This window comes from Buteo buteo, chromosome 3, assembly GCF_964188355.1.
Source record: "Buteo buteo chromosome 3, bButBut1.hap1.1, whole genome shotgun sequence".
In the NCBI taxonomy this organism is placed as follows: domain Eukaryota; kingdom Metazoa; phylum Chordata; class Aves; order Accipitriformes; family Accipitridae; genus Buteo; species Buteo buteo.
Genome location: NC_134173.1, coordinates 26,331,830 through 26,353,401, shown reverse-complemented (window position 1 = coordinate 26,353,401; position 21,572 = coordinate 26,331,830). Strand labels below are relative to the sequence as shown.

At 35.8% G+C, this 21,572-nt stretch overlaps 1 protein-coding gene across 4 annotated transcripts in view; it reads left to right on the top strand.

Annotated features, from left to right (window-relative positions):
• The window catches only part of ROCK1 (Rho associated coiled-coil containing protein kinase 1), a 94,858-nt gene that overhangs the window by 59,679 nt on the left and 13,607 nt on the right, over positions 1 to 21,572 (top strand). For all 4 annotated transcript variants that reach the window (XR_012649762.1, XR_012649764.1, XR_012649763.1 and 1 more), the window contains exons 18-28: positions 702 to 852; positions 1,754 to 1,914; positions 2,773 to 2,957; positions 3,616 to 3,685; positions 5,115 to 5,209; positions 7,104 to 7,269; positions 8,931 to 9,024; positions 11,915 to 12,003; positions 12,333 to 12,521; positions 13,053 to 13,218; positions 20,199 to 20,269. Coding sequence is in view for 1 of the 4 variants with exons in the window: in XM_075023101.1 (XP_074879202.1) it covers positions 702 to 852; positions 1,754 to 1,914; positions 2,773 to 2,957; positions 3,616 to 3,685; positions 5,115 to 5,209; positions 7,104 to 7,269; positions 8,931 to 9,024; positions 11,915 to 12,003; positions 12,333 to 12,521; positions 13,053 to 13,218; positions 20,199 to 20,269 (1,437 nt within the window). In the remaining 3 variants the exon portion in view is untranslated. The remainder of the gene's footprint in view (positions 1 to 701; positions 853 to 1,753; positions 1,915 to 2,772; positions 2,958 to 3,615; positions 3,686 to 5,114; positions 5,210 to 7,103; positions 7,270 to 8,930; positions 9,025 to 11,914; positions 12,004 to 12,332; positions 12,522 to 13,052; positions 13,219 to 20,198; positions 20,270 to 21,572) is intronic.

The window sequence follows — 21,572 nt, the reverse complement described above, 5'->3', positions numbered from 1 at the left end:
AGGTTTTTTCCCTCCTTCCCTCAGAATGGTAGCAGCGTGTTCCCCTAACATCTCTGATCCCCACTCCAAGATGGAGAAACAAGTAAAGAAGAGTAAAAGGAAATCCTGCACCCTTTTTCTAGATAGGCTACATAGTTAGCTCTATGTTTTGAGATCAGGTAAAGACTTGCTGTGCTGTGTGGTTTATCCAAATAAATCAGAGATGTGACTACCTATGAGGGAAGGTGCAAAATGTTACCGTTCTCCTTTGGTGTTATGTGAAACAGCGATCCAAAGGCAAGTCCCTGTCTCTCAAAGCTTATCTCCAGTGCTTGTTTCATGAATTACTGTTAATGGCTGGCAATCCCAACTGTAGAGTAACAGAAATGCATCCAGGTAACAATAATTCAAATTCCTCTGTGCTCTAGTGTTGTCAGTGGATTAGTTGTATGTTTCCGGTTTAGGTGACTACTAATTATTCAAACTGACAAGTTTCCGTTATCTTACGAATTTACAGACTACTGAAAAAAGTTAATGAAGTTTTCTCCAAAGCACCGAGTACAGTTTTTGTCTTTTACCATTCTTTATTAAGCATGGAAAATAACATTGATAATTTCTTCGTAAAAAAAGTTACCACTAAAAAAGGGAAGAAAGGAAATGTGGTTCCCTCAGATGTCGTAGAAATGTTACAGAAATCTGGTAATTTTTTTTCTTATCTTTAGGAAAAGAATAATTTAGAGATAGATTTGAACTACAAACTCAAATCATTACAAGACCGGTTAGAACAGGAAGTAAATGAACACAAAGTGACTAAAGCTCGGTTAACCGACAAACATCAGTCAATAGAGGAGGCAAGATCAGTTGCAATGTGTGGTAAGTATTTCTTGCAAGTTTCAGGTAAACACATAATAAAAGGTATTTTGATTATGATATCTTAAAACACATCATCTTATAATCTAGTACCCTTATACAAGTATTTAATCCCTTGTATAAAGAAAATGCGTATCAAGATCATAAAGTGTGAAAACCACACATTTTAAATTATTTCTCTCACATGGTTCCTGTACCATAAAAATTGCATTGTTTCTTAATCTTTTGAATATCTTACTGTGTTTGCAATTTAAAGCCTTCCTTGGCTTCTAAAATGCTATTGAATCTTGAAATTCTGGCTAATGCTAAATGGAATTGAAAGAATACATTGTCAAGACAGATGTCTTGGAGCATTCATTTCTGTGTAACTGCATTAAAAATATTGGTGTTGTATTAGGGTTGTCTGAAGTGCTGAAGTTTCTTTTAGAGATACATATCCATGAATCAAAATGTATCTTGATATCTTAATTGAATACATTGGGTTTTCTTTGTGAAGGTTATCAGTACCTAAATGTGTAGTTTGTAACTTTTCAGAAAGCTAACACAAATGGTAGCATTTCTTTTCTTTCCCTCTACTGTCCATTCATGGAAATGAATCTTTGCCTTTATTTCATAATTATTACTTCAAGAATCTGTGTTTTTTATTTCTTTCACTATTTATCTTTCAGTTATAATATTCCAGTGCTTGTAATGCAAATCGGAATTATATTTCTTTAATTTTAGTGTTTCTTGTAATAATGCCAGGAAGTTTTTACTCAGTAATCAGTCCATCTAACAGCAGAAGAGCTTAAATAGCTGAACAAAAGGATCTGAAAAATATTAGGATATTTAAGACTGTGTTTACAAAAGTATTCTTGCAGATGCTGCATATTCATTTTGTTTTTCTTTCCTTAATCTTGTTTAGAAATGGAAAAAAAAGTAAAGGAAGAAAGGGCAGCAAGAGAAAAGGCAGAAAATCGAATAGTTCAAGCTGAAAAACAGTGTTCCATGCTGGACTTTGACCTGAAGCAATCTCAGCAGAAACTGGAACACCTTCTTGAGCAAAAAGAGAGACTGGAAGATGAAGTAAGCAAAATGTTCATCACTAACAATTTTCTATATAAACAAGAAATTACAGTTGCACTGAGAAACAGAAATTAAATTCACTTACACTGAACTGCTTGTGTAATACATCTCTCAGTAGAACTGAAGACAGTTATTGGCCTAAATAGTGTTAGGTAATTTCCACTTGTTTCTTAGCTCCTGGATGCCTTGCATATTTGAGCCATTGATTTAATATAATGCAATTTTTTGTTTCCTTTTTTTAAAGGAAAAATTTGACTGTGTAATCTGATTCATTTGGATGGTTTGCAGTTCTGAGTTTGCATTCTCCAGAAAGGCATTTGTTCAAGGAAATGCAATTAGAATATTGAGTGTGAAAACTAGGTACTAAGAATAATAGTTTCATCCTTACTTTTCTTTACAGGACAGTGGGAATTAAGGTTATAACACCTTTTTAGGGGTCAAAACTTGTGTAAATTAGCTTTTATATAGCTAGTAGGCTGCATTTTTTTCTAGGGTGAGAAGTTTTTAAGATCTGAAATCCATAGTGAGGTTTGCAGGACCTTTCAGCAGACAATTTGGGTTTTTTCCATTGTTGCCTTTAAGATAAGATAAAACACGTTTGGGACTTTGAAATAAGCTAAGCGTGGGGAAGCTTTATCATCATGCAGCGTCATATCAGTACGTTCTTAATGGCAGCAGCTTTCTATAAGATTATTGCACTGAAGTGTTTGGAGATTGAGTAATATTTTTACGTATTGTACAATGTGTAGCATCTAGGCGATGGTGTTTGACATAAAATAATCCATATATGAAACACTTTTCAACCACATGCAATTGGTTATTCAGCAAATGATCCTAAATTGAAATATTTTGTATTAGGTAAAGAATCTAGCACTTCAGCTAGAACAAGAGACAAATAAGCGAATAATGGCACAGAATGAATTAAAGGCACAAGCTTTTGAAGCAGATAACTTGAAGGGTTCTGAGAAGCAGCTGAAACAGGAAATCAATACATTGTTGGAAGCAAAGAGATTACTGGAATTCGAGTTGGCTCAACTTGCTAAGTAAGTAAAAATCTGAAGTAAAATAGAAAAGTTGCTTAATTATACATGTACTGTTTTGCCTTTTCCTATTAGTGAAAAAAGTTCTCTGATGCATAGGCATTTTTTCCTAAACTAGAAGAATATTTTTAGCTGCATGTTATGATTTCTGTATGTAGCCTTCAGTGTTGGAAGATTCTTGTTATGAGCTATGAGGCACAACAATTCTTGGCTCATCATTCGATGTCAAGGCATATATATATATGCCACTTTTATTTCAGTGACTTTTTTATGGATTGACTGTGATACTACTTATTAAATCATATGGGACTTTTAGTTTTACTGCATTGGAGTCAATAGCTTTTTTTCCCTTTAACCACCTGATTCTTTTTCTTAACTTTTCTTAAGCTGACTGAAGACATTTTTCATTAATTAGGCTTCTATAATATCGTCCTTCAGCTGACTTAACGTTTCTCCATTTAGAATACTTCTGAATTACGTACTGAAACAATCATCAGGGTAGAATAAGGAATGTAATTAAATCAGAATTTTAGGATACAGCAAACTGTTGGTCTTTGTGAAATATATGTGCAAATGTAATAGGATGCTGTTCTGGTTAGAAATAGTCTGTCATTTGTTAGTAGTTGACTTTTACGTGTTTTCCTTTTTTATTTCTTCAAAGACAGTACAGAGGTAATGAAGGTCAAATGCGTGAGCTTCAGGATCAGCTTGAAGCTGAGCAGTATTTTTCGGTAAGACTTGTAAAGAATTGTGAGTGCTACATTTTGACATGAAATCATTGAACCTTGAATAGTTTGACATATTAAATTTTTTTAAATGTAGATAACCACCTGGCATAAATCAGCAATTCACAAAATCCTGCTTGAAGTACGAGCGATGAACAAAAAATTACAGAACATTGGATAGTCTATCTAATACGTTGCTTTGTAGTTATTTGTGAAATCTTATATATAACATTGAGTAACTCTTACCTGAATTATTCATCAGAGTAGTTCCTGTCTTGAGGTTGGAAAAGAGATATTTTCCTGACATAATTGTAAAGTTTGTAGAGAGCTCAAATCTCTGTACTTACTGGAATATATTCTGTGCTATTGGTCTACCATAAGTGTATTTAAGAACCGTAGATCCAGTAGCATTCTGCATGTATTCCTTGTCCTTCTAAAAGGATACTTTCTCTGTGCCTGAGTCCGAGAAGAGCCTTATTCAGTACTCCAGATAGCCAAAATATGTATTTCATAGATGTAACTTGATCTGTATAATTTCAGTGAAAAGAAACAATAGCATGAGATGCTCTGTAATGCCTAAACTTCAGATACATTCGTGAATATGGACAGTTTCATTTCTCTTTGGGAAGTACTTTTTAAATTCATTTCTTCCTTGGAAGGGCAATAAAAATTTTTGTGTTCAGTAAACTGCATATGATTGTAGTTTCATTATGAGTTACAGATTTTTGTGCATTTCTTCATAACATACTGCTAATAAGAAGATCCAGAGTTTTGTGTTTCATTCTCAGTTTTCTCTTTTTTCACTAGCATGTAGGTTAAATGAGACATTTGTAATTCAGTCTGAATATTTAGCAAAAGTACTTTACTGTAGAAGATCAAATTTTAACTTTCAGAATTACTGGTGGTGTTAATATAGTAATTAAGAACAGAAGTCATTCACATAAATCAGACCTCTGTTGAATCAGTTATTAAGACAAAGTCAGTCTGTACACAAAAAGTCTAAAGTCTAAGAGAAAAGATACATGGATACATACAAAGAGAATACAACAGCCGGAAGCTTAGGAGATTATTAGGCTTGTTTGACTAACATTTTGAGACAGTCATGCTACAAGAGGATGCAGTTTTGTCCCGTTGTCTCAGAGAGACCTGCCCAGCTGTGTCCTAGTGCATGCCCTGCCTTTTGTCAGCAGGTGTGTTTCTACAACTACGTAGGAAACCAGACTAGAAAATTGAAAACTAACCTTGTCACGTCAGTTCCCTACACAAGGGAAGCTGGAAAGGAGCATCTTGGACAGGCAGGAAGGAGGAAATTCCATTAAAGACAGTACTAGCATGTGTTGGGGTTTGACAGATTCAAACCAACCAATACCAAAACGATGAAGAATTTCACTGTGGAATTTGAATAATGATTCTATTTTTATGCTTTCTTTTACAGACACTTTACAAAACTCAGGTTAAGGAACTGAAAGAGGAAATTGATGAAAAGAATAAAGAAACTCAAAGAAAAATGCAGGAATTGCAAAATGAAAAGTATGCCCATTGTGTTTCTTGAATAGACATAAGTTTTTCCATATAGTATGGTCTCACTCATGAAGATTTTGAATCGGAGTATGTTTAATTCCTTCAGAAAAAGACAAGCCTCAAAAGTGTTCCATAACACCTCGTAAGATGGCAAATACATAGGATGTTACTTATGCTGATTTGCAAAGCCAAATATGGGTATTCATATTTGCTTTGGACTCTATTTGTAATGTCTGGAAGAAGAATGATAACTCCTGAGAATTTAGGAAGGTGCAAAATTTTGAAAAAACATTCGAATTTGTGGTAATCATCTTCCTTGTATAACAACTTTTTTTATTTTATAATATTACCCTGGTAATTACTTGGTATATTTCTATAGCCAGTAGAATAATTTGAGAAAAAGATAATGAAAATACTTTGAATTCTAAGTTTAGTATACTTCTGATTACAGCAAAACCAGTTAATCCTACAACCATTAATCGTGATGTACTGTTTTCTAAGTTAGCAAATAAGGAAAGAAGTTTTTTAAGCTTGTTTTTCCAATTTATTAATTTATTTAATATGTATTTATTCTAAAGCAGGAGACAGTAGCCTTATGCATGAAGCAGAGTTTTTCTCTTCTAAAGTCTGAGTCTCTTGTTCTACTTGAGCATCAGCATTGCAAAACAATTTAAAGGGAGGAGGCTATGTACATTGTTCGTGATGCATTTTGGTGAGCTAAGGAAGGAAGAAAGAAAAGATGTTGTGCTAATAAATACAATGTAGGAGGAAAATACCTGTCTATGCAAAATTGTTCAGGAGTAGTATCCATCTTAAAAAGAAAAAAAGTGGGGGGGAAGGTAGGAGAGACTTCCTTTATTCCTCTTTTGTTTTGGTCTTTTTTTCTTCTTCTCTTCTCTTACTTATTTTTATAGCTTCCTTTTATTATATTTCCTCACTGTTCTCCACAATTTTATGTTTATCATAAATGTTTTTCACCTGGATACAACTATGGGAATTGTGACAAACTCTGAGTATACTTCAACAGTTACCTTTTTACAGTAGAGGCCCATATCTACTACAGATGTATCAAATCAGTGGACTCCATAGTAATAACTATTTCATTGCATAAATCTCTCTTTTATTTTGCAGTGCAGGAAGGGCATCTGTCATGAGCCCATAGTGCAGTAATGTATTGCCACTTCTATCTCAGCATGCTGTGGGCTGTGTCACATGTTGCTGGGTACATCTGACTTGTGGGTGCTAGACTGGCCACCGTGCTTTATGTGGGTTTCTTTGCAGGCAAATATATAGGAGCTCTGCCTGTACTCCAAGCAAGAGCAAGAAAGTTTGGCTTGTATGCTGAAGTGATTAGAAGTTGTGTATACATTAATGAGATACTGCACCTAAGTTATCGCCCCCTGCCTCTCAAACTGTAGGTAGCATATGCAAGCCTTTCTGCAAAAGGTTGCATAGACATAGAACCACTATATGTTTTCAGAAACCTTATGCAATTTTCCTTATTGTTCAAACAGTCTGGAGCACACATCTTCATGAGCAGTAAGCTTGTGTGAAGAGGTGGCTAATACTGATAGGGTTAAGTATCTTTCAATGGACCACACTGTACATGCAATTTAATTTTACTTTTATTCCTTAAAGGCAGGAGAATTTGACATACGGTTTCCTAAGGGTTGGTGTTTCATGGATGATTGAAATTTTAATTGAATTATAGTAAGCTTGCTGCTGTAGCTTGTGTGGACCATCAAAAGATAAAACGGTATGGAGTGTGGTCTTGTAAATCTTGTTTTTCGTAAGAAACTAAGATAATGACAATTAGCTGAGTGGTGTAATTTGTGTTTGTTAGTCTTCCTGAAAATTTGGAGTGTTTTGCATAGGGGAACAAAATCTTAATGTTATTTTACAGAGAAACGCTCACTACCCAGTTGGATTTAGCTGAAACCAAAGCTGAGTCGGAACGGTTGGCACGAGCACTCCTTGAAGAACAGTATTTTGAGCTGAGTCAGGAAAGCAAAAAAGCAGCATCAAGACACAGGCAAGAAATGACTGATAAGGACAGCATCATAAGAAGGGTAAATTATTCTGCTGTAATTAATACCTGTATATATCTTCCAGCTGGAAACAGAAATTTATGGTTTTATTTTAATTTATTAAGTCTTGTTATGATCATAAGTGATAACTATTTAAGTATCTTAAGTTTTGGACCCAGTTGGAACCTTCAACATTTAAATGCCATCATGTGAACTCACAAAGAAATATAGACTTGATGATTCTGAGGTGAAGCCAGAATGAAGATCAAGTGAATGTCTGTAATTCAGTTATTAAACCTTTTGTAATTAGTACTTGTCATTGCCCAATGTATTATTTAAATCTTGTAAATTTGTGGAGCTGTGTATTAGAGACTCTTATTGCAAAATAACTTAGTCTTTTAAAAAAATAATACTTGGAACTCTTGAGTTTCTTCCCACTGGTAAACTATTAAACCAAAACAAACCCCAAACCTCAAACTGCAGTTTTTTAAGATACTTTTTAGTGTAGCTCTTGCGTATTAGTATCAGGTTGATAAATGTCTTAACTGAAGAGTTTCAAATAGCAAGCCATATGTAGCATAGTTATATTACCATTATTGTTTTTTCCTATTTAGCATCAGATAATGCAGACTTTCTTAAGAATCCTGGGGTGTACAACTTCAGTAAAACTCTAGGCATAACTGAACTTGGATCAATTGCTCAAAGCTTTCTGTTAGTGCTACCATGGATATTAGATCTCTGTGTAAAGATAGCAGAGGTAGTGTTTGTTACATGTGTTTTCTTTTATAAGCTTGAAATCTCTAGAATGCCACCATTTCTTAAGAAGCATTTAGAAGACTGTCTTTCTGTGGCATGGAAGGAATACCTCCTTGCCAATGTTTGTTGGTTTCAAATATTCTGATAATTTTGTCAGACAGCTTGATACACAGTCATTTCTATAGGCTTCAAAAAAACCCTTTTTTCAGAAATGCAGTTATGTCTGGTTTTTGGTATGTATTTGTTAAGTGGTTAGCAAAGTGATTCTGACTGTGGCAGCTAACATATTGAAAGTGTAATGGTTTTCCTTTCAGGTTTTTTTTGCACACTTATGTACATGTTTACCTATGTATGCTTTGACTTAGACCAAATTTAGTTTTATTCTTATGCTGATTTATACCTGTTTTTCTTGATATATGACAATTATTTAGCAGCAGATGTCATGAATCTACTCTAGCCTTCAATGCTGGAGTTGTATCATCTGTCAGCTGCTTTTCTGTCTGGATTCAGGTGTATGGATTCAGGTGTCTGGTTCAGGTGATCAGGCCTCTAGGTACTACTTCTTCCAAAGTACCACAAATTAATTGAAAATTGCCACATTCAATAACTGCCAATCTAATTTTGCTTAAGTTGAATTTTTAATTATATACTACAGTGTTGTCAGTTCTGCAAAGATCATTTAAAAAAAAAAAACTCTCTCTGGGACAGGTGTATTTAAAATATTTAAAAAGCCTTCTTGTAAATCAAGACAGCTTAGAAGAAAAGTACCATTTTTTAAAAATTCAGGTATGAGAGATATGCAATTTTTTTTTTTTAATGTAATCTGAGGAAGGCATTCCAAGTAAATGGCTGTTATAGGTTTAAGGGTATTTAAAATAATAGTATTATAAATATTTTAGGAATTTATGGCAAGTTCTTTATTTTAAAGTGTGTTTGTTTTCATTTAGCTGGAAGAAACTAATAACACATTAACCAAAGATGTTGATTTAATAACAAAGGAAAATTCAGAGATCAATGAAAAAATTAAGAAACAGGAGGAAGGTATGTAATGCTTAGAGTTTTAATTCATCTGTTATGAAGTGCAATTGAATTTGAAGCATATGTGGCAAAATGGAAATGGGAAATGGGAGAAGACATTGCTGTTTATCTTCCCTGTTATTTTGGGCTTGATGAAATGTAAGTCATTGTTTTCATCTTGAAAATGTATCTTCCATGTAAACTGCACCCGTTTTTAAAAAGGGTGGAAAGGAGGACCCTGGGAACTACCAATCTGTCAGTCTTACCTCTGTGCCTGGGAAGATCATGGAACAGATCCTCCTAGAAGCTATGCTAAGGCACATGGAGGACAGGGTGGTGATTCGAGACAGCTAGCATGGCTTCACCAAGGGCAAGTCCTGCCTGACCAACCTAGTGGCCTTCTATGATGGAGTGACTACATCAGCAGACGGGGAAGAGCTATGGATGTTGTCTATCTGGACTTCTGTAAGGCCTTTGACACGGTCCCTCACAACATCCTTCTCTCTAAATTGGAGAGATACAGGTTTGATGGATGGACTGTTCAGTGGGTGAGGAATTGATTGGATGGTCATATCCAGAGGGTAGTGGTCAATGGCTCAATGTCCAGAGGGAGATCGGTGACAAGTGGTGTCCTTCAGGGGTCCTTATTGGGACCAGTACTGCTTAATATCTTCATCAATGACATAGTGGGATTGAGGGCACCCTGAGCAAGTTTGCAGGTGACACCAAGCTGAGTGGTGCGGTTGACATACCTGAGGGACAGGGTGCCATCCAGAGGGACCTGGAGAAGCTTGAGAAGTGGGCCCACGTGAACCTCGTGAGGTTCAACAAGGCCCAAGTGCAAGGTCCTGCACATGGGTCGGTGCAATCCCCAGTATCAATACAGGCTAGGGGATGAAGGGATTGAGAGCAGCTCTGCAGAGAAGGACTTGGGGGTACTGGTGGATGAAAAGCTGGGCGTGAGCCGGCAACATGCGCTCGCAGCCCAGAAAGCCAACCATGCCCTGGGCTGCATCCAAAGCAGCGTGGCCAGCGAGTCGAGGGAGGGGATTCTGCCCCTGTGCTCTGCTCTGGTGACACCCCACCTGGAGTGCTGCCTCCAGCTCTGGGGTCCTCAGCACAGGGAAGACATGGGCCTCTTGGAGCGGGTCCAGAGGAGGGCCACAAAAATGATCAGAGGGATGGAACACCTCTCCTGTGAGGACAGGCTGAGAGAGTTGGGGTTGTTCAGCCTGGAGAAGAGAAGGCTCCGGGGAGACCTTACTGCAGCCTTTCAAAGTATAAAAGGGGGCTTATAAGAAAGATGGGGACAGACTTTTTAGTAGGGCCTGCAGCGACAGGACAAGGGGTAATGGTTTTAACGTAAAAGAGGGTAGATTTAGCCTAGATAGAAGGAAGAAATTTTCTATGATGAGGGTGGTGAAACATTGGAACAGGTTGCCCAGAGAGGTGGTAGATGCCCCATCCCTGGGAACATTCAAGGCCAGGTTGGACAGGGCTCTGAGCAACCTGATCTAGTTGAAGATGTCCCTGCTTATTACAGGGGGGGTGGGACTAGATGACTTTGAAAGGTCCCTTCCAACCCAAACTATTCTGTGATTCTAAATTGTCACTCTTTCTACTGTATTGCTTCCATTTCCATGCACTATCTTTATTGTTGAGAACGGTTACAGCCTTAGCTGTAGCAGGTAGGAAGAAGTGAGTTTCTGCTGACACTTCCTCTTAACTTTTTAAATAAGTTAGCACTAAGTTCATGCAGGCATAGTCAGGAATGTCTGTCCAGTACAGCTCGTCCATATATTGTCTAACCCCCTTCTGCCAGCCATGCCTTGCATGCATGAAAAGTATTAAGGAGAAGTATTTTACTCATTTCATATTGCACACTATGTATTTATTAAAGTTTTTATTTCTATCTCCCGTATTTACAGTAAAGCAGTATCAGTATTTCAACTTCCTTAAGATCTTACTTAGATTCAGAATCTAAGTTGTGATCTCACGCATATCAGTGGACTGGCATTCTATTTACAAGTATTCTGACTATATGGGAAGTTACTTTATTATTCAGTTTACTCCCACGGTTTTGCATTTGAGCAAGCATTATAGAATTAGAATGCATGCTTTAATATCTGTTGACTATGAGAGCAAAAGCCTTACTGGTTGTGTTGCCAGTGTTGTTGCAAATACTATGTAGGCAGGAAGACATACTAAAATATTTTCCCTTACTTCTGCATTTCTGTAATAGCAGGGATTGGGTGAGCAAGCAGTTATCAGTATTTTTTAGTTTATGGAGTTTGTTACTTTTACATACTTGAAAATTGTTATTTAAGTGTAGTGTTGGAGGAGAAATCCTTGTCAGTGACATGCATACTTCTAGAAACTTGGGGAACAAATTAGCAGACTGGAGGTGTGATAGAAAGATTGGTAGAATTGAATAACTGGTGTGTGAGACAGTTGTGGGGGGGGGAATGTAACAGAGTCATTCCTTGTTTAAAGCAAGCCTTTGTCCCCATGTTCTCTTTATGCCTGATTTGAGAATCTGTACTGAATGTGAGTCCAGTCATATCAGTCTTATTCTGTGTGGATACTGGCTTAATTTTTGGTACTGCAGAAACACTTTTGGTAGTGCAAACACTAAGGAAGTGGGACAACAAACTTAGTCATCAGGAAACAAAAATACATATGTTGGCTTTAGTATTTCATCTCAGTGTCTTTCTGATATATTCTTCTGGTAGTTTTCCATCATTATAGTAGCATTAAACTGGTAGCCTTTATCATTGCAAACCGTATTTTGCACATTAAGTGACACAACAGGAAAATGGAGGAAAAAAAAAAGAGATGTAATTGTAGAAGTGATTAATCTTAGAAATACTTACCTTGTCCTAAAATATCTCAAAGTTTAATATTATTTTAACAGAATACAAAATCAAAAAAGAGGAGGAAATCAATACTATTAGAATGCATTATGAGAAGAGCATTAACACTGAAAGAACTCTGAAGACACAGGTATAACTTTTTATGCAATTTAATAACAATAATTACTTTGCATATCAGATATATTTTCAGTTTATTGTTTTCTGTGCAACTAACTCTTAGTTCCTTTGAGATTAAGTTTATATTAACCATGATATATAATATACATTGTGATATTTGTAGTTGAAAGAGTAAGTTTTGATGCTGTATAGTTTTCAGTATTACTTTTATTGTGAGTAAGGGCCATTTGTGTTGGTGAAGTTTTTTTTGATTGAATCCTCTAACTAGAGGGACTTATAAATTTTGTATGAAACATGCTTGCATATATAATTTTTCTTACTGGTTTTCCCTTTTCTTAACAGGCTGTCAACAAACTGGCTGAGATAATGAATCGGAAAGATTTTAAAATAGACAGAAAAAAAGCTAACATGCAAGATTTGAGGAAGAAAGAGAAGGAAAACCGGAAGCTCCAATTAGAGCTTAATCAAGAAAAAGAGAAATTCAATCAGATGGTAGTGAAATACCAAAAGGAGGTCAATGAAATGCAAGCGGTAAAATAATCTTAATTTTTTTGTCACATTGTGGAATTCTCTCTGCAGGAAGAATGTATCGCCTACTTGAAAAAATGACAAGTTCTGTTTCAGATGTTTTAGGCTACAGAATTTTAGTGAGGCAGAGAACTTGACAAGTGTGCAGCTGTGCTTACTCTCATACATTTCCCCTTCCTAAATTCTTAACTGTTAAAGTTACTGATATATTATGAAGACTAAAAAACTGAATACTGTGTAGCATACTATTTATGCAGTTTATTTCACTGGTAGGTGGTCTCCTTGTCAAAAGAAATGCTAATTTAATAGATTAATCAGACTGTTTTGTACTTGAATGCATGGCTGGATCTTTGATATTTAACTTTTTTCCAAGGCCTATAATACTACAATAGTTTCAACTATAATAGTTTATGCTAATGCTATCAAAAGTATCTAGAGATATTAAAAACCAAATAGTAATGAGTTTTGTTTTCAGAATACTTTGCTGCCATATTTTTGATATCACAGTAACTATTCATGTGTATATAAATACAGCAACTAGCAGAAGAATCTACATACAGGAATGAGCTCCAGATGCAGCTGGATAGTAAAGAGAGTGATATAGAACAACTACGAAGGAAAATTTTGGACCTCCAGCAAGGAATGGATTCCACCAGTGTTGCTAGTCTCCAGCCAGATGAAACGGATGGAAATCTTTCAGGTAAGAGGAAAGCATATTTGAACTACTTGATTTTGTGCATACACATAGTTTTGGAAGGTATTGTTTCAAACAATTTTAAATTTTTAAATACCTTTTAAAAATCTTCTGTCTGTCTCTATCACATCTCCACTTCTTTTTTTTGTTGTTGTTTTTATTTCCTAGCTTAGCTGCTTATATTTAAGTCTTAGTTTCTTCTTACATCACTCCTCCCACTGTATGGCTTGGCATTAGCATAATTTTTATCCACTTTCATGGAAAGAGTATCTTTACATCTGCTGCTGTTTGAATATAGTGACTCCAATGTACAGTGACCAGTGAATAGAATACAGGGCCAGCACTTCCACAACATCATGACTGTATTTTATGTCTTGAATGCAAAATTGCCTTGATCTTGTCTGTTCTTACTCAGAGACACGTAGCACCTTTGTGACAAGTGGCCATAATTGCTGATGTGAAAAATAATTGTAGGAATTTCCATAATGCGTGTATGGTTGTATGGTACTCTGATTTAGCAGATTAAAATAAGAACAAATAATACAGTGTAGTCAGCCATTTCTATGTAGTGTCAGTTCCAGACACTATATTTTGAGACCCACTGTTACACTGATTAGTGATTTCCCCCTCCCCAATGTTTGAAAAAGTGTAATCAGTTAGTACTTTAACATGATCCACTTCTGTATCTCTAGATACAGGAAAAAACGTTTAGTGGTAATAAGCTCTGCTTAACAATTTCCATATGTTGGAGCTAGGTTTATTTTTTTGTATAGTTAAGTAATTTTTATAATTTATCACGAAATTCTTAACAAATGCTTGGCTTACATGCCTGTCTTACAGATTTACAGCCTGATTTTTATTGTAGAAAAATATATTAAAACATACGAAAATAGAGTACTGTTTTGGGTATTTTAAAACTTCGGTGGATGAGTAATCAGATAAAAGCAGATAGACTCATTTTAGTTGTCTCTTTTCCTGTTAATGCACTTCATGCTGCTCAGATTGCCACATTCTAGAGTTTTTCCAGGGGTCTTAGAGGGATTGAAATTTCAGGTAGGTTATGAGACTTAGTATATGTTTTTATGTAGTTATTCCTTTCTGTGTCTATGTTTGTGTCCTGTCTTCCCCTAGTATATTTTTAGATTTTCATTTTTAGTTAATATTTAAATGAATTCTGGTCTAGAATACATTTTCATTCAGAGAATGATACAGTCTTGCCTTTACAACTTCCATTCTGTCCAAGAAGCCTTTTGCACTCTGAAGTTTGATCTGTAAAAACCTCAGGCAATTGCCATCTTGCAAAGTAAATGTCTATTTTACTTCTTTCGAAAACATCTTCTGGGCCAGACTTCCATCGAAACTCATTGTGGGGAATTCTTTGAGCTATTAGATTGGTGAAGGACCATTTTTTTTCTTAGCTGTCACCTGCTAGGAACTCCCTCTGGTATTTCTGAACTGTCAGTACTTCTCGGGAGTTTTTCTCTTTGATACGAATTCTCAGTGTATTCCATTTAGCTGGGGTAAAAAAGAAATCAGGGGGGTTTTACTTATTAAAGTGTTCTTTTCTCCCCTCAAATTACTATTTGGAATCAAGCCTTGTGTTTGATAGTGTCTCCTAAGTGAAGAACACTGTAGTTCATAATTTTTTATTGAAAATTTCTGAACTCCTGTAAATTGAGAGCTTAAATTTTGCTGCAAGAAAACAGACTAGATTTATTCTACATAAAAGGGTAGTTTTGAACTTCCTCATTTCCTTTCTCAGCCTTTTTCAGCATAGAGGCTGTTGTGTATTACACTGAAAACACCCAACGCCTCCATCTGGACATAGACACCTTCCCTGTTTTCTTCTTAAGGGCAATAGTATGTCAATGTGACCCTGTTGTCTCTTAGATCTTGGAAAGGCTGTAGGAGTAAGCTCTTTCTTTGTCTGCCTCATTAAGGTACGTTATTTTCAGTTTTACCTCTGGAGACACGTGTAGTCAGGCTTCTGACTATATGACCTGCCGCTTTATTTTTGGGGCAGAAATTTTGGTAGGTGCAAGATCTTTTCAAGTCAGCTGTAACTTTTCCATTGTTAATTAGAACATCACAATTACTGGAAGTTCTTGTGGTCTTCATCTTCTGTACTTATGACCCCTCTAACTATTTCTTTTTTACCAGCCTTTCATTTCTCTTCTTTTTTGCCCTTTTCTCTACATATGCCTCTGATATTTACTGCAGTTGTGCTGCTGGTGTTACTGTGTCATACAGGTAGGACCTCTAATACATATTATTAGGAATTCTCTAGATTTAGATCATGTCCCTACATGCTGCTGCTTGCTTTTTTTTTTTTTTTTTTTTTTTTTTTTTTTTGAGTGAGGCTCTGAGGTGATCAGGATCTGAGTAAGAAGCAATTTAGGTAATTAAAAGAGATTAAGTGACATTAGTATAGTCAGATTTTACACATTGTCAAAGAACCAAGTAGAGGGCAGAGGAGTGCACTAGCATTATAAGGAGGGAAAAAAAGCCAGTCTTCAAAGTAGAAATACCCCATGCCACAGAAAGAGGAAATTATCCAGCATGTAGGTATTTTTCTGCAAACCAAGTAATGAGTCTTCAGAACAGAAGGTGGCATGCCACAGCAGTTCATTTGCTACAATTTAGTTGTATGAAGTTGTCTTCAACTGTGTGCTAAGTTCCTGTCACTTCTATAGCCCAAACATAGACATTCCTTCAGAGCACCTTGAATAACATCTTGTTTAAGAGGTGGATCTGATGAGTAGTCAATAGGATTCTCTAGCTGATGCATCTGTTCTTATGGCAAAGACATTCCTTAAAAATATTTAAGGCAAATAAACAGTAGAATTACTAAATAAGTAATTATAGTATGATTTATTCAGTTTCCCGTCACAGTAAAAACACCATCAGAGAAAAAATGAAAACATAAAATAATGTAAACATATAAAAGAATGATTCCATGGTCTCAATTCTGATGATGGGCAGTCTCTGGTTTCATTGAGAAAAAACTTGGTATGAAATGGTGTGATAGTAATGTTGGCGGAATTCCAGAGAGACCTCTGGCTCTCAGGCATTTTATGCTGTCCTCCTGTATGGCAGAAAGGTTCAGGCTATGGGGTAGTGTCTGGTCTAATCAGGGAGCTTAGGTTACCAGCCACCAGACAGGCTATAATAGTAGAATTCATAATTTACAGGAAAAGCATCTTGTCAAATTTTGGGGTCAGAGGGCTTTGCACTCTTTGAATAAACTTAAGGTAATACTAAAATGAATTCCTAATACTCAGAAAAATTTAAGGAAAAATTTTCTGTATTTGGAGGTAGATACAGAGAAATCACATGGTAACACACCTTACAGCTGCACCTCACTTGGAGGTGGTTTCTGTCTGTCGTTGAGCTAAATACCCCCTCAAGTTCTGGTAGCTCCCAGGGCAATTTATGTTCTCCCAAGGAAGGGATTGGCTCATTTAGACAATCCAGGCTATTGTCAGGGTTTGGCTTCACCAGATGGGAAAGATCATGATGTGGAGGAATATTTTCCTTTTATCAGTTCTAGACATTTTTTGTAACTCTCACTCCTGATTATTGATTCAGAGAGCAGCTCAGCACTCCAGTGTTAACAGAGTCCTTGCTGAAACAGCTGAAATACTTGCTTTTTAATGATGCCTTTGGAATGCCTCTGCCTCCTGGCTGGACTTAGGAAGTCTTAATACTTACATGATTGTAAACAGAATTCTTCTTTGTCAAGACAAAACATAATCAGGAATTTAAGGCAGTTTTTCCTAATTGTTATAGGGCACATAACCTGTTGTGAATTCTTTTCATCTGATTGGCAAGATAATTTAAGCAATTGAGCTGTCGTACAGGTTTAACTGCAGCACATGATATTTTACAATGTATGTTATAAGTCATGTTTTACACAAAGGTAGGGTGGAATAATAAACATGGACCATTTAAGCCAACAGTTTTTTTGGAGTACGGGACACAGATACGACTTTCTGGAATACCTGCAAGTAGCTGTCATCTGAATTCAGAGCAAGATGCAGCCAGCAATCCTTGGTGAGATCCACATGAAATTACAGTAAGACAGTCTGAGGAAGGAAAGAATCAAATGGGAAGGGTGGACTGGAAAGAAATAGCAAGGTAGTATCTCCAGGTTTTTAGTTACTGTGGAAAAGTCTAAGGAGTAGGAATTCTTTAACATTGGAAAGAGATGCTCTACTGCTCATGAAGGTGCCTGTATTACTTAGCTCCAAAGCAACATAAAGTCTCATAAATCATTACAGTCATGGTTGTCTTGTGTGATTTTATTGAAGGCTTACTGTAAGAGCTCACATTTATCATACTGAATCACAATGAATCTTGGCAATATGAATAATAACCATGAAGATGTTTAGAATGCAAATCTACGTTTTAATATATAGTCAGAGATAATTATAAGATCTGTAGCCTTTGTGGAATTCTTTCTCTGTATTCTATTCAGGTCCAGTTAGCCATCAGATGTTTTTGAGGCCTGTCTTGGATTTTCTGCATTGGAAATATGAAGTATAAATTCTGGGATTCTTTCCAAAGCACAGGGAAGTTGTCAGGCAATAGTTTTGAGCCTATTTTTAAAGACAGGAATGGAAGATTCCTTTTCCTAGTCTAGATAGCCCATGTTTTCTTAATTACTTAATCAGAATACTCATAAATATTATTCTTATGGATCAAGTATTTGTGAAATGGCCAGATGAGCATTTGCAGTTGTGCTGGCTAAGTCTGTCAGGGGAAATTAAAATGCACTATAAATATTACTTGAGACAAACCTTTGTGGCAAGGTTGGAATGAAGGGGCTTATCTACCCTTTCAAGAGTACATTTGGTTCCGGACGAATGTTAGCCTTGTTGAAAAAGAGTACATTCAGAAACTGTTATTTTCAACTGGAAGACGTTACTCACACCTCAGAAATCATCTCTCATGCAAATAGAATTTGCCCACAAAAATAGATTTGTAGTAGGCAGAAAAGAATGTCAACCGATTCATTTGTAATATCTCATCCACTTTGTACTTCTTTTGAAATTTCTTTCAGAACGTGCTGAAATAGAAGTGAACTTAAAAAAAACTCCTACTCACATTGTCCCTATAAGCAACATAGTACCTGATGCATCTTTTAAAATGTATCATTATTGAATCTTTCCAGATTTTCTTATGCCACAATTTCCACAGATGTGTGCTTAATCCTTTTGAATCACAGTTGTCCATACTATGTTCTTTATTAGCAATTAGTTGCTTTATTTTGCAATGGAGGACTTGAGTTTTAGGATATTTCTAAAATTTCTAAAAATGGAAGAATCTTCTCTTGTTGTAAAAATTAATCAAAGTATTCAAAATAGGGTAAGCATTATTTGTGATGCCTGCAGACATGAAGGAAATAGGTTTCTTTTTCTAAAGCTACTGAATATCAAGAACTGGGGAGGGGTCTGGGGGGGACCTCCACCCTCCATAATTCTTATGCAGATATGAAAGGCAGAGAAATACAAATTTCCTTCATTTTTCCAGGAAGGTTTCTTACTGGAGTGAGTTATGTTAACATGTCTTTCTTCCAGTTAGGATTTCAGTAGTTCAGTGGTCCCCCAGTATTTTGAAGTTATTCTGTGTGGAGAAATGTTAGGAAAAGATTCTGTATTTTTAAGTGTAGTCCACTTCTAAATACTGTATGCTGTAAGGCTAATGTAGGAGAGGGGTTTTTGTGCCCAATTTTAATGCCTTGTACAAGGCTAGGCTGTCAGTCTCATTGTAATTTTACATAACAAAGTGTATGGACAGTATCTTTTATATATTTGGATGTATTTTAAGAGCTTGCTGTTATACACCTCACATAGAGTTATCCCTGAAGGATAAAAGGGACCAATAGCTCCTTCTTACATAAATATTTGTGGAGAATGTTTCAGCAAATTTTAACTTGATGTTTTTGAAGTTTTCAGTGCTGCTAGTTTATTAAATCTATTGGCTATATTTCTGTACTCTTGACACTTTTTTTACAAATCCCATTTTTATGATCGTTTAAGAAAATTTACAAAATTTTTCTCAATTGTGAAATAAACATAATTATGGAGTGAAATTTCGATTACTTCATTCTCACATTTACAAAATTCTGAAACTTTTTACTCTGTCATTTCAGATTAATGGAATCATGATAGCTTCTTGCTGCTATTACCTGGCTTCATAATTTCAAAATTATCTATCAAAACCCAGTATCAGTTAGCTAGAGGCACTTTTAAAATCTATGATTTAGCATTAGGCAGAATGCTAATTTTCTTGTGACACTTCTTTGTATCATTGTTAAATTATTTCAGTAGTTTTGTGGTAGGAAAATACGTTATTACATTACTCTCTAAAAAATTGTCCACTGAAATTTTGAATAAAATGCTTGTCTCTTATTCTTTATATCTAGTTGATTCTTCCTGCATTCCTTATTTATTTATCTCCTATGCTTATCTTCTGTGAGTAATGGGACACCCGTGTAGCTTTGCTTGCTCTTGTGCGCTCTCCTTTTTTTGTTTCCCTTGGAAAATATGGATCTGATTTGTTTTACTTGCTGCATCTTCCTGCTGAGGATTTTCATATAGCCCCTCTGAATGTTAAATTATGTTTATATTGAAAATCTCTTAATCATGCTCTGTTTAAGCTGTAACACATTTTCAAAGGAAAGTCTTTCCTGCCTGGCTCTTTGCAAACTATTTACATACAGTGTTAGATGTTGGCATCAAGGACAACAGCTTCACTTTATTTTGCAGTAACTGGATAATCAAATGTTAGCTTGTGATGAAGCATGAAGTAAATGCTTATATCTTCATTTTATTTAGCTTGCTTTTTATTCTGCTTTGCTAAATAGGTAATTCTCTGTTACTGCATGTAGTACATCTTCCTTTCTAGTAATAGTTTGCTTTTGTGCTATTCTGCTTTATTACTATAAATACATAAAATTATTTAATATGCTTTTTTTAAACCAGAATCAAGACTTGAAGGTTGGCTTTCAATACCAAACAAAGGAAATATAAAGCGGCATGGCTGGAAGAAACAGGTACAAATGGATTTTTTTCTTTCTTCCTCAACTCATTGGAAAGTTTTTTAGGCATACGGTGAATTGGTTTTACAGCTCATATTTAAGAAACAAACAAAATAATTACAGTAATTTAGTGTGTATACATTATTGAAGAAAAAAGCACCAAGAAAATTCAAATTTAGTATGAATTCTGTAGTAATTATATTGTGCAAATTATGAGATGTGGGTGAGGAAATGCTTTACAATGGGCATCTTGGAACCACTAAAAATCCCATTTCTCCTTTGAGTAAGCTTCTTTATAATCCTGTTACTGAAAAATAAGCTCTTTGTGCAACTTGACAGCAGAGAGTAGGGAATGCCACACCTAAATATTCTGAAGGCCATGGAAGAGTGCATCACACTATAACTTGCCACATATGATTTCCAAAGACATTTCCATCTCCCTTACTTTTAAAATGGTCAGTCTCTCTTGAACAGGTTTACTTTCAGAAACTGGACCTCTGTGCTGGAATTCCCACTCTAAACAAAGCAGTATTGTTTTGCCTCTGCAGAGGTTATGATCTGGTTCTTTGAAACTTCAGATGTTCAGATTGAGGTGCCTAGAAGCTTAGAACCACTTTCTGATTATGTTTTCTGGCTTTCCAGTTCCCTTCTCTGAACATCCTTTAGTATAACAAATTGCAAAAGTGAACATAGTCACTGGAATTTTGTAAATTTTGTAAGCAATTTGTATGTAACAGTTTTATTTCCCTGCATCTTCCTTACTTATATTCAGAGATTAGTATTGGAAGTTACTCAGTTTATTCATGATACTTTCAACATAACTGATTCCTGCTGAAAGATGCTCCTGTTTACATTCACGTTTTACAAGTGTTAGGAGTGGTTCCTACAAAACCTGAAGAAGGATTTAATTCCTGTCAAAGAAGCAGTGAAGTGTTTGTATTGGGCCTTTAGCTGCTGAACCCCTTCTTTGAAGTACTCCGTTCTTTGGTTGGCTAGCATGACCTTCTTTATACAATTGAAGTGTTTTGAGTTCCAGACCTGCCTATTTTTACATCAATACCAGACCTTCTTGGTGCCGTGTCTGTAAGTTAAAACTGCCACCTATCCTGTCTTGCAGAGAATGAGTGTTAAGCTCTGCCGTGTTTCAGCTAATGACTTCTTAGAATATTCTCCCAGACCCTCAGCTGAGAGGCAATGTGAACATGTGCCTTATTGAAAATGCTTGCTTACCATAGTTTGGAACCTGGGGTTTGCTACAAATACCTCAAAAGCTTTTCAGTTGGTTTCTAGTCTCTTTACATTTCACTTTGTCTCCCTA